The 12,079-nt window shown below is 41.3% G+C and overlaps 1 protein-coding gene across 1 annotated transcript in view; it reads right to left on the reverse strand.

Moving 5' to 3' along the window:
• Nucleotides 1-12,079, reverse strand: part of LOC120404423 (cytosolic phospholipase A2 zeta-like) — a 36,522-nt gene that overhangs the window by 12,901 nt on the left and 11,542 nt on the right. Inside the window, exons 6-13 of the mRNA XM_039536924.1 lie at nt 9,934-9,974; nt 9,227-9,269; nt 6,922-6,988; nt 6,375-6,544; nt 3,326-3,439; nt 2,671-2,708; nt 1,446-1,581; nt 448-584 (exon numbers count right to left, since the gene is read on the reverse strand). Of these exons, the coding sequence (XP_039392858.1) occupies nt 448-584; nt 1,446-1,581; nt 2,671-2,708; nt 3,326-3,439; nt 6,375-6,544; nt 6,922-6,988; nt 9,227-9,269; nt 9,934-9,974 (746 nt within the window). The remainder of the gene's footprint in view (nt 1-447; nt 585-1,445; nt 1,582-2,670; nt 2,709-3,325; nt 3,440-6,374; nt 6,545-6,921; nt 6,989-9,226; nt 9,270-9,933; nt 9,975-12,079) is intronic.

The following is a 12,079-nucleotide window of genomic DNA, read 5'->3' on the forward strand; positions in this document are numbered from 1 at the left end:
TGGCAAACCTCCCTACACCAATGTATAAGCTAGAGTTTTAGATGAGGAGCAGTACATATTTATTTACATTAAGTTATTTTCCATAACTTTTCCATAAAGGGGGTGAATTTTGAAGGTGCAAATGGGAGTTAAGTATCCAACCCTCAATGGGAGCTGGGCATCTACTTCCTCTTTGTGCTTTTGAAAATCTCCCCCAAAGTGTTTTCTTTCTGTAATGCAATTATATAGCTTCTACTAGACCCACTGCTGTAGGTATTAAAAATAGTCATGAAACTCTCTTTTTTAATCACCCAGAACATTATGACTGTCAATATCTGATAGACAATAGCAATATATTGGACTTACTGTTTTTTAAAGATTACGTGCATTAAATCTAACATCTCACTTGGAGCTACACAAACCCTATCCAGCTAGAAGTTTCAGGGGCCATCATTGCATATTGCGCACCAAGTAGAACCTGAAATTCCACACAGATACGTTGTGCTGTCCAAAAGACCGAGCTGCTGAAGCCCTGACAGGCTGCCATAGAATGATGTCAGTGCTCTAGTCCCACCACCAGATCCCAAAACTGCTACCACTGGGACCTGCAGAGAAGCGAGAAACCAGGGAATGACACATTCTGAGTTAATTTTTGATCTGCTGTTTAATTTTATATTTATTTACTCTTTACTTATGTAAGGATGAGACCCTTAAAACACAGGAATAGTTATACTCCTGTTAATATGCTGATTAAATTCCAGTATACAGGTTAATCATGACTGATATTTTAGTGATATAGATCATAAAGATCGTAGTATTGTCTAGAAGTTGTCCATTTTCTGAAAAGAGGTGTGATGTATATTATGTTCCCCAAATGCTAGTCATTTAATCACACGCCTTGCGATAGCGCATCAAGCCTACACTGTTGTAAGCAAAAAATACAGTAATCATTTCTGTAGCACTAGTACCTAAGACCCCAAGCAGAGATCAGGACTATTGTACCAGGCACTGTGTACACAGACATTCCTTCTGCCCTTTCATACAGTTCTAATTCCCTCAAACTGGGGGCAGGTTACAACCATGAGCTTTGCCGGGTACAAAGGCTGGCTTTATTTTAACATCCTGACAGCACATGATGCAGTAGTTCTAGATAAGAGAATCCAAAGAAATTCTGGAACCTCAAATCCCAAAAATGTTCATCAACCTTTCTGGAAATGTTTTTGGTTTTTGTTAAAATTACTTTTTGTTCCATAAAAGGAACATCTACAAAAAACAAAAAAGTCTGAAAAGATACCAAAATCTAAAACTCAAAATTCTTGGTCTCTAAAGAGAAACTCACCCTGGGCTATGCTGTGAATGTTCTGTGAATGGAGGAAAGTCCTGTTTACCTGCAAAGAGCCCTAAATGTTTAAATGATTACCAGTCATAGTGGCTCTACAGCCATCTCTAAACACTGTGCTTCATACCTCATCTTTCCCAGGGGCTTCTCTTAACTTAAGTGTCTTCATTAGTGCCTGAGAAACTATTTTCTTCCTCTTGTCCAAAAATTCTCTCTCTTCTTCACAGAGGCCAAAACCAAGGCGTACATCAAGATCCCAAGTGCTGATTACAGAAACAGGGGTTAAAAAGAAATTAGGAGTTTTCATAAATCTAAAGGGCTTGAAACCCCTTGAAAAAGGGTGTGTGGTAATCTTCTCTAAGCAAATATTCTAGGCTTACAGTCAAATCACTGTATCAAACACAAAACATGACATCCAATATTCCATTAAAAAACAGAGGAGCATTTTTTGGTTAAAAGTGAACTTCGCTCATCCTCACTATTTTAGTTTGTAGTAAATTCAATCCTGCAGTGTCCAAAGACCAGGATTTGATAGTTTTGTACAAATAAAATTAAAGTTATGATTGGTTTAAAGAAAGAGATAACTGGGCAGGGGCTGGGGATGTCTTTAGCCTAGGGGAAGAATCTCAGAGGGAGGTAGGGGGAGGATGCAGGTTCAAAGGCTGGATTCACAGTGAGAAGTACAGCAAAGGAGGTGTCAGGATTAAGATGATAGTTTTAAAAGGATTTTAGTCAGTTTAAGAGAAGAAAACATCTTACTATGGGTTTGTAGACGAGGGTTGGATCAGAAACTAATCATGGCTATGTTAAGAGGCAATTAGGAAGAGCTTATAATTTAAAAAATATATATAATAGAACAAAACATGAATCTATCTACCCCTTACCCTGATCTGTTTTGCTTCTATGCACTAATCCTTTCCTCAACTTTTTTTTTATTTTAATTTTATTTTAGATTGTAAAGCTCTTTGTGCCAGGGGCTGTATCTTCCTCTTTGTCTGTACAGCTCCCAGCACATTTTGGGCACATTAGTGGTAATAATACACATTTAGCTGTTCATTTTTTAGGCCTAATCCCTAGGAATTTATGAAAAATTTGTTCAGATTTCAGGCCCTTTCCTGCTACAAGTGCAACAAAGAATAATTTCACAGTGAAAATCAAAATAGAATTTGGTTAGCAGAAGAAAAATATCCAACAAGATTTTATTTTTTCATTCAAACCCAAGAAAGCCTCTAGTAAAATGAATGTGCTTCAGGAGCAGTTAACACAGTCACTCAGATCATTCACTGTGAGAGTAAAGTATCCTTATCATAGGATCTGCAAGGAACATACTCACCTCTGAGGCTCTGACTTACCTCTTTTCAGCCTTCACACTCAGATCCAAACTTTGTCCCTGGAAAAATATAATAAATCCCTGAACCAAAGGTAGTTTCACAGGTGCACCTACTAACAGGGCATGGAGAATGCCTTCACCATTATTATCAAATATTATGCAAGATAAGCACTTCCACCAGCAAAAGCAAATACACAGCACACCTTATTTTCTCCCTGTGACTGTTTTAGTGCAAATAGACTTCTCTTAAAAGCTGTTACATTGGAGTAATATAAAGTTGGAGGATGGGGAAGAGTGCAAGTATTATTCCTCTTGTGCACTTTTGGCTTTTCTTTCCTCTCTTTCACAGCCTATTTAATTTTTCTTTTACTTCTGCAAACTGATGGGCACTGATGCTTATTTTGCAGGAATCAGCCCTGAAAATGGCACATTTGAGAATGACTGTGTTGAACAGTCTGCAGTGATTAACTCTATGACATCATTCCAAGAAATGCCATCTTCTTGAGGTGTTAATTTTAAAAATTACAGCAAAACCTGGTAGATGTCAAGAGTTCAGTTAAGTCTTCAGTTATGGCAACACTGGCTTTTAGTCCCAAACTTTAAAAATGCCTACTTCTAAATGTTGGAATCTTTATCCCAAGAGTATTAAAATACACACAAAAATATTGGTGGGTTACCTCTCCTAAAGGAACAGCCATGTCTACTTTCTGTCCAACAGGAAGTGATTTAACTGGTACAGTTCCCTGTCCCAGAAGTGTAGTGTGCTTTTCCAGATCAGAGCTTATTTCATCCTAGTAACAAAAAAGAGTAATTCTACAGTCAGCAAAAAATAGTTTTCATTAAAATAGTCATTTTGCCTGTGAAAATATAGAACCAGAACTGTCACAAAGAGGAGTTATTCACATACTGCAACTCACTATATTTCTTCAGAAGAAGGTCTTATGATATCATGTATTTGACCACCTTACAGGATCTCTGTCCACCAAGCCTTCTTCCTTGGGACTATTTCCATCATTCCAACCTCTAAATAACTTCAGAAATCTAACTGCTCTCTTTTTAAAATCAATCCGTCACAAAAATGTGTCTCTCACCCCCAAATGGGTAATTTTCCTCCAAAACAGTTACCCTGGTCTGAGGCCAGTAATGGACAATATGCAGTGCTGCATTCCTGATGGGTTTAAAGTCCAATATATTGTGGCGTGTTTCAAACAGCACTTCATTCTAGCCCTGGAAGGTCCATTGATATCAGACTCTAGAGTCATGACATTTTGTCTAGAAAAGCTATTTTAGTTATATTTGGGAGGTTCATTTTTTACATAGTTAGTAAAGCAAAGCTCCTTCACTTCCTACAGAATTTGATTCATGATAACTGAAGCACCTTGTTTTACAAGGGAGGGATACAAAACACCAATCCCAATAGAAAAATATTTGTGTTTGAAAATTGTAAAATAGTTTTTCCGTAGCACGTATCACACGCCTAATACATGATAGCATAGCATAAAGGTTTGATGTTAATTATTTGCGCAACTAAATTCATGCTGATAAAACCTTTATTCTATATCACACTAGTGTGGGTGGGTGGATGGGGCTGGGGGGGTGTACATACCCACACCCACAATGTTGAAATAACTTTATTAAGGTTGGAAATTCAAGCACTTAAAAGTTAAGGTCATCCATACAACTTTAATTCAGCCCCCATTGCATGTGACACAGTCTTTAATAATTACACAATCACATACTTTTTTTTTTCCCATTCCACCTCTGTCTCATTCACTTCCACTTTTTTCTTCACCCATTCCAGGCCCAGTCTCACCAGACTTGTTGTTCCAGTCTACTCCTTTCCCACCCACTTCCACACTGCTCCAACTTTTATCCCCTCTGCATTCAAATCAGATGGCTTCCTCCTCCACATCGCCAGGGTGCCAGCAGGGAAGGAGTCACTGAGAGCATAAGGGAGAGAGGCTTCCTTGCTCTCAGTCTCAGTGCCCAGACTCACTGAAAGCACCCATTACACACAAGATAAGTCCATTTTTGCCCCTGTAGCCTTGGGCTGTAGGGAGTATGCTCAGTCACACAGTGGGGAAGATGCATGTGCAATCTAGTCAGCACTAGTAGCTGTGAGAGGCTCAACAATGCTCAGTGAGGATGGAATCTCTGGAGATTTTAGCTGTTTAATATCAAAAAAGTCTCAGAGCATGTGCAAACTCTGATTTCTAAAAGGCCTATAACTTGGCCAAATTTAGGTGGATTTTCACAGGAATGGCAAAAGGCACATCCTGAGACAAAGACCATCCACTGCCAAATTTAATGTCCCTTGTGAAAAGCATGGGAGCACTACAGCTGTTCAAAGAAAAGGTCTCCAGAATTTTTAAGGTGGGCAAAAACATATTTTTTCCCTTACCTTGTTCTCAGAAACAGCTGAACTGCTTTGTCTGAAATTTTCTAAAAGAATCCAGCGTAAGGCTGATACCCAGCATGGAAAATTTCAGACTGAACAATTAAAGTCTGACAAAGTTATAGGCCACTGAAAAGAGGATCTTATAATGGGAAGTGTCAGGGAACTTTCATAATAGGCAGCACCAGAGGGGCAGGTTTGTAGAAATTTTGGTGGTGCCCAGAACCCATCCCTGCCCAAACTCCACCCCACTCCCCACCTGCCCAAGGCTCTGAGAGGGAGTTTGGGTTGGGGAAGAGGTCTTGGGTGCAGGCCCTAGGCTGGGGCAGGGGATTGGGGTGCAGGCTCTGGGAGGGAGTTTGCGGATGGGAGGAGGTGTGGAGGGAGGGGGTGCAGGTTCTGGAAGGGGGTGCAGGGGTGTGGGCTCTGGCTGCAGATGAGGGTTTGGGGTGTGGGAGGGGCTCAGGGTGAGAGTAGGGGTGTAGGGGGTGAGGGCTCTGCCTGGGGCTGGCAATGAGGGGGTTTGGGGTGTGGGAGGGGCTCAGGGTGAGAGTAGGAGCGTGGTGGGTGAGGGTTCTGTCTGAGGCTGCGGGGGTTGGGGTGTTAGAGAGGCTCAGGGCTGAGGCAGAGGGTTGAGGATGTGGTGGGAGGGGTGAAAGCTCTGGCTGGGGGTGTAGGATGGGGCAGGGCTGGGGATGACTTTAGGGTGTAGGCAGGCTGCTCCGGGACAGGCTGCTGGTGGGGGTCCCGCTGGAAAAGGGAAGGGGTCTGAGGTGGAAGGGGAGGCTCCGAGTCAGTCTGCCCTGGCAGTCAAGATGGGGGCACTAGGACCCTGTGGCAGCAGTTGCTGCAGAGAGGCAGCATGGAGCTGCACGGAAGAGACAGGGACTCTCTGCTCCCGGGCCCGGGAAGGCAAGAAAGGGCCGGGGGACACTTGGGGGAGGCGCCGGGGTGCGGGGGGCAGCAGGGTGGGGCTGTGGGATGGGGGGACACCCGGCCCCAAATATTGGTGGAGCTGGGCTCTGAATATTGCTGGTGCCCAGGCACCATGTGGGAATATAACTCGCCGCCTATGGCAGCACTACCATCCCCATCTATAATTGTCAGTACTCTATGAGAAAATTGCTTTCAACACTGGTATCTGACTATTGTACAATGACAAACAAGAAATTGGTTTCCCTCTAAAGAAATTCCTGGCATAATGATCATAACCATAAATCAGTGAAAATTACTCTTCGGTCTATTTCATGGGCCAGGAGACACGTTGCTTCAGAATGGATTTGTTCCAAAAGTGGTTGGTAGGCTACGTAGATGTCAGCACAGAACCTCACCTGTAAGACAGTTATTGTTTGCTCCAGTTCCACCTCCAGGTCTGGACACATTTCTTTGTCTACATGAAAGACAAATGGGGTCCCAAAATCTTGATCATTGTCCACTCTGCAAGGAATGCACAACTGTTTCTCATAGGCCCCCGGCATTGATAGCTTGATCTGACAGCTCCCTGACAGTAGGAATGAGAGATTTAGGTCAGAACAGTCACTGAAACACACATTGAAAACTAGAGAATGTTATTAGAAATGACAGCCAGACCACAGAGACAAAAACTAAAGCCCCCAAGTTTTCTTTCATAGGACACTTTATGAAAAAGATAAAAAAATAAAAATGGAATGATATTGTAACAGATTTATTAAAAAGCCACTTCTTGAAAGAAAGTAGTAGACAACAATATGTTACAGCAACAGTGAAGCAAAGCTCCTTAGAATTTGATGGCAAGAGGCAAACTTCAGGTGAGGATCCAAACCTCCTCCAGTATGGGATGGATGTGCTAAAGAGCGAGCAATAAAGTAGCTCTTCCTTGAAATACACAAGTAGACGTACCCTTTTCACTCTGCTTTGACTTCTCATCTTTGTTGATTACACCTTGGAGACACAGGCAGGGATGAGCCTATTTGAAAAACAAAACACTGCTCTGGTTATGAGGTTCGCTTCATTTCTCCACTGAAGCATAATCCAGTGGAATAGGAATGGTTTAGAGCATTGATCCTGTAGCAAAACAAAGGTTTGGGGGGCAGATTTGTTGGGCAAGGATTGTTGTTGTTTTTGAACGGAAAATCACTTCCCTACACCATAACTTCCTCTACACAGCTACAGACTGTCAGGATACACAGACTTTTTTTATTTAAACTTACTAAGAATGTGCTTTGTGTTCAGATCTCTCTCTCTTATGTATACATATATATATATATATACACACACACACACACACACACATATATATATATATGCTTCAATCTCTTTCCCTTCCACAACTTTGGGGAAACTAAAAGCTGGCTTGATTTGTATTTAGATCCAAATCAGAATGGAACCAAAATACAAGCTGAGCAAACAGCCAGCTTTACACAGAAGGGAAAAACTGCTTGCCACCCATTCCACTATTCACAGAAACTGCACCATTTCTGCCTATGCAAACACCTCTTACATTGTAGTCGCAAAACCCTGCCTTCGAGTGACCATGTGGAGAGAGAGGTCAGTTTCCCACTCCATTCAGTCCTTGACTTCTCTGATGAGACTGTGGACAAGGGACTTCACTGATGTTAACTTTGCTCATTAAATTTTATTAAAACATCAACATTCCTCCACAACTCTACCGGTCCCCACAGAGAGGGTATATGTCTACCTTTGAGCTGGAAGGTGTGATTCCCAGCTCATGTAGAAGTATCCACTCTAGTTCTGCTCAGAATAGCATGCTAGAAATAGCAGCATAGCCAGGGTAGCAACAAGTGAATACATACCCACCCAGACCACCTGGGTACAGACTGAAATGGCAAGGCCAAGCCACCACTCATGCTACCCAGGCTACACTGCCATTTTTAGCATGCTAGCTTGAGCACAGTGAGTGCAGATATGTCTATGTGAGCTGGGAATCACACTTCCCTAACTCATAGAATCATAGATCATTAGGGTTGGAAGGGACCTCAGGAGATCATCTAGTCCAACCCCCTGCTCAAAGCAGGACCAATCCCCAAATCCCTAAATGGCCTCCTCAAGGATTTGCTTAAATGGAAGACTGACATGCTGGGAGGTGTAGGTCCATGCTCTTATGAAGCGGCCTATAGAATGAAAAGATTTGAGAATGACTGTACTAGGAAATGAATTGATTCCCACCCATTCAGTTCATGTACAGGCTATTAGGCAGCCTCAACAGTTATTTTCAGTCATGATTTACCTAGGCTGACTTACAGTCAGTGACCTAGAAGCAAAATGCTCCATATTAGAACTGTGCAGAGGATGGAAATTCCATTTTGGGAAGGATTTTGAGATTTCGGAGTTTGGCTTTATTCTAAATCAGAACAAACCCAAAAATTTCACAATTCTCCATGAAAGAAAATTCTTAAATATATTTCATTTCTGATTGATCAAAACATTTCTTCCCCCCCACACACACTTTGACACCCAATTTTTCTTCAAGATGAAATTTCAGTGAAATCAGCATGATTTCACACAGCATTCAATTTCAATGACACTACATTCTCCAATAGAAAATGCTTCAGCCTACGTTTTTTGGATCAGCTCCACTCCATATCCTCCTATCCTGTTAATTTCCTTAGCTGACCAACCCCTTCCTCCATCCCTCATCTGTGATTGGGATTCTTCACTATATAAGATACCATTTTCATACTACCATTTTCTCTGAAGACTTAGAGAAATTGCCTGAGATCAGGCCCTCTGGCTTCAAATTTCAGATTCAGCAGTCAATGCTGCAGTGATGTATCCCGTTTACTATTATTAATAAGAAATGACTGGAAAGAATGTATGCTGAACTTGCATATTACAAAAGTACAAAGGAGCACAGGAAAGCGGGGGGCAGGTAAGTGTCAAGGACTGGAGGATAGAGGCGCCAAAGGCATTGTTTTGAAACAGCATCCTTTCTTGGCTATGAAGCCATCTGCCCTACTGGAAAAAATAACCCTCATCACAGGACAGTACCCTAATGTCCGGAAATCCAGATTAAATATTTTTTATATAAGCAAATGCAAGAAGGGACACATGTGAAGTAGAGGAAATGAGATGCATGGATTTTGGGGACCCTCTAATTTTGAAGTGCTCATCCCCTGTTTAACCACTGAAAGCTGCATTAAGTAATAATTCTCTAATGAATAACCAATTATCTCCATTCACTCACCACAAGGACACCATTGGTGAGGATCTCAGTAGGGGCATCTGAGCTGTGAAGGTAAAGGGTAAATATGAATGAGTTTTGATTTTAATTTCCCATTGGTCTCTCATTTTGATGCCCCTCACACCTTCCTTTCCATATTGAGAGCTTGGAGGCACCTTGTGTGCTCACGATCTGTAATCAGACACTGAGAATAGCAGCTCAGTAAATGTTTCCTTCATAGGGCAATGGAAAAAATTTTACTATTAAAAGGAGAAACTGCTTCCTGGCTTTGTGCAGCTGTCACGCGTACACGCAGATTCCCACCTCAGTTTCCAGAAGGGAGGCTGGTCTCAAACGAAAAGAGACCAAACATAAAAAAGGTATTCTGAATAGGCAGGTGTACTGTTAATTATATTATAAGAATTATTGCAATAACCTTCCATTGTAAACTAAGACTTCATCAACATGAGCTTCACCACAGCAATGGCAGATAGACTCCAATACTGAGATTTCCCTTATTGCAATGCCACAGCAACAAGATTCCAGCAAAGTAATATTCCAGAACACTGTGCCAGTGCCCTAAGGCTGAGGACGCCATAGCCTTGAAGGCATTTATACCTCAGAAATCATGCAAAGAGTTGTAAGAGGTGGGAGACCATCACTGTATCCTAAAATAATGTATTAACAATGCACATTTACATTGAGCAGTGTACTTAGATGATCAGACTCACCATTTTTCTAAGTAGAACTCTACATCCAACTCCTCCTGAGCCTTTACCAAAAAAAAAAAAAAATCAGACACAGAACAAGATAATCTCTGACCATTAGAAAGAATATGAAGCAGGTCCAGGTTCACCCAGCAGCTTTGCCTATAAGGCAATCTTCACATTAGGTTATATACTCTAGAGATTGTTTGCTTTTTTTAAAAAAGTACAATTATATTCAGAAGTGTGACCAAGAAAAAATGAGAGAGAAGGTGGGTGAGATAATATCTTTTACCCTATCCCAAAAGCACATGACTAGTCCCATTGAAGTCAATTCATACAAATAACGCTCCATAACTCCTTAAGTGTTACCAACATCAAGTCTTTAATTTTCAATATACTGATCTTTGACTATAGCAATTCTGTAGACGTCAACTAGGACACCCTACCAATAGTGGCATTTTAAAAAAAAATAACATTTATAATTTAACTCATTTTAAAATGTAATCTAAAGTTATAATAGCACAAATTTTCAAATAAGTTTTACTAAGCCTCAACCTCATTTAAATCAATTACTTAAAACTGCACCCCCTGCATTAAAGTCATTTGGTCCATTGGCTTAGGGTACTCAAAAGGATCTACCAGGAGAGGGCAGGAGAAAAGACAACAGACGGGAGTGTGTTGGGAAAAAAGCAGGACAGATTTATGTGGGACAGAGCTGTAGAATGCTTTGAATAGGAGAAATTGGAAGTTTATCCAGAGGAAGAAAGAAAGCGAGTACAGAAAGAGGGTTAGAATGAAACTGTAGTCAAAGCAGTGGGACTGTACAAGGATTTTTTTTTTTTATGGTTTAGGAGAGGTGACATTGTCTCGCAAACTGATCATGGGATTAGGAGTTGAACTCCTGAATCCTAATCTTGATTGTTGTGTCCATGGGTATGTCACTTAGATCAACATTTTCAAAAGCAGCTGCTAATTTTAGGTACCTCAATATCTGGGAATCCAGAGTATGATTTTCAGAGGTGACAAGCGCCCACAACTCCCATCAACTTTGTCTGGGTGCTCAGCACTTCTGAAAATCAGGCCCTACATGTCTCAAGATGGGCACCCCAAAATAGCAAACCCTAGAATCAGAAGCAATTTTTTAAAATGTCTGCCTTAACCATGCTGTGCCTGTTTTCTGATATGGCAAATAGGGATATTACTTACTAACTCATCTTACAGGTGGAACAATAGGATTATTTAGGACTTGTATAGATGAATGGCTAGTGTGTGGCAAACTGGGGTGTAAATCTACCTTGCACTAACTATCTTTGTGGACCCTGCTACTACGTGCTAAAAATTCCCCAGTGAATTTGGAGTAGGTGAAAGTGCACTAGGGAACTTACAGTGTGCAGGTAGCAGGTAGTATGCACATGGACAGTTGGTGCACAGTAGATTAGTCTGAGGTAGTTTCACACTACAGCTTGCTGCAAACTAATAGTTTGTCTACACAAGCACCTTGCTAATGTTTAGTGCTGAACAATGCTTTGAATTTGAACAAGCTAAGTACTATATACATAAACAGGTTATAGGGGAACAAGGTGAACTTTGCTCTCAAATCTGTCCCTACTTTATTATATGAAGCCCTTTTGAACTCCAATACCCATATGGCAGCATAACTGATTATAGCTACATTTGGGCTACCTTTGTTTAGTTTAATCTCTTCAGCAATTTGCACTCTGAGCTCATTGCTGTCTTTAACAGCCTTCTGCAGACTTCGGCCATCTCCCATTCACAGCACCCAGCAAGCATTCAGTAACAGATTACAAACAACATAACTAATCAGGAAATAAATGTAGATCCTAACTCAACTGTATTTGGCACTTTTCCCGGGGGCACTAATTTTCAGTTCCAGATCCACTAATCAGTTTTTCAGGATCACAATTAGTGGCCAAGACCACACTAATCAGGCTCTGGGAAAGGAGGGGTAGAGGTATTACAAAAGGCCCTCCAGAATCATGTGATCTGAGCTTCTATGTACACAGAGCATGGACTACTACACATCATCTAGGTTGCCTAGATGAGGGATCATTACTCCTCACTAACAGTGTACACAGGTAAGTTTGCTTCTGAACTCAGCCATTCCAGCTTCTAAGTAGGATCCGTTTGAATAGCATTAAAGAAGTTAGCG

Source organism: Mauremys reevesii, linkage group 4 (assembly GCF_016161935.1).
Source record: "Mauremys reevesii isolate NIE-2019 linkage group 4, ASM1616193v1, whole genome shotgun sequence".
In the NCBI taxonomy this organism is placed as follows: domain Eukaryota; kingdom Metazoa; phylum Chordata; order Testudines; family Geoemydidae; genus Mauremys; species Mauremys reevesii.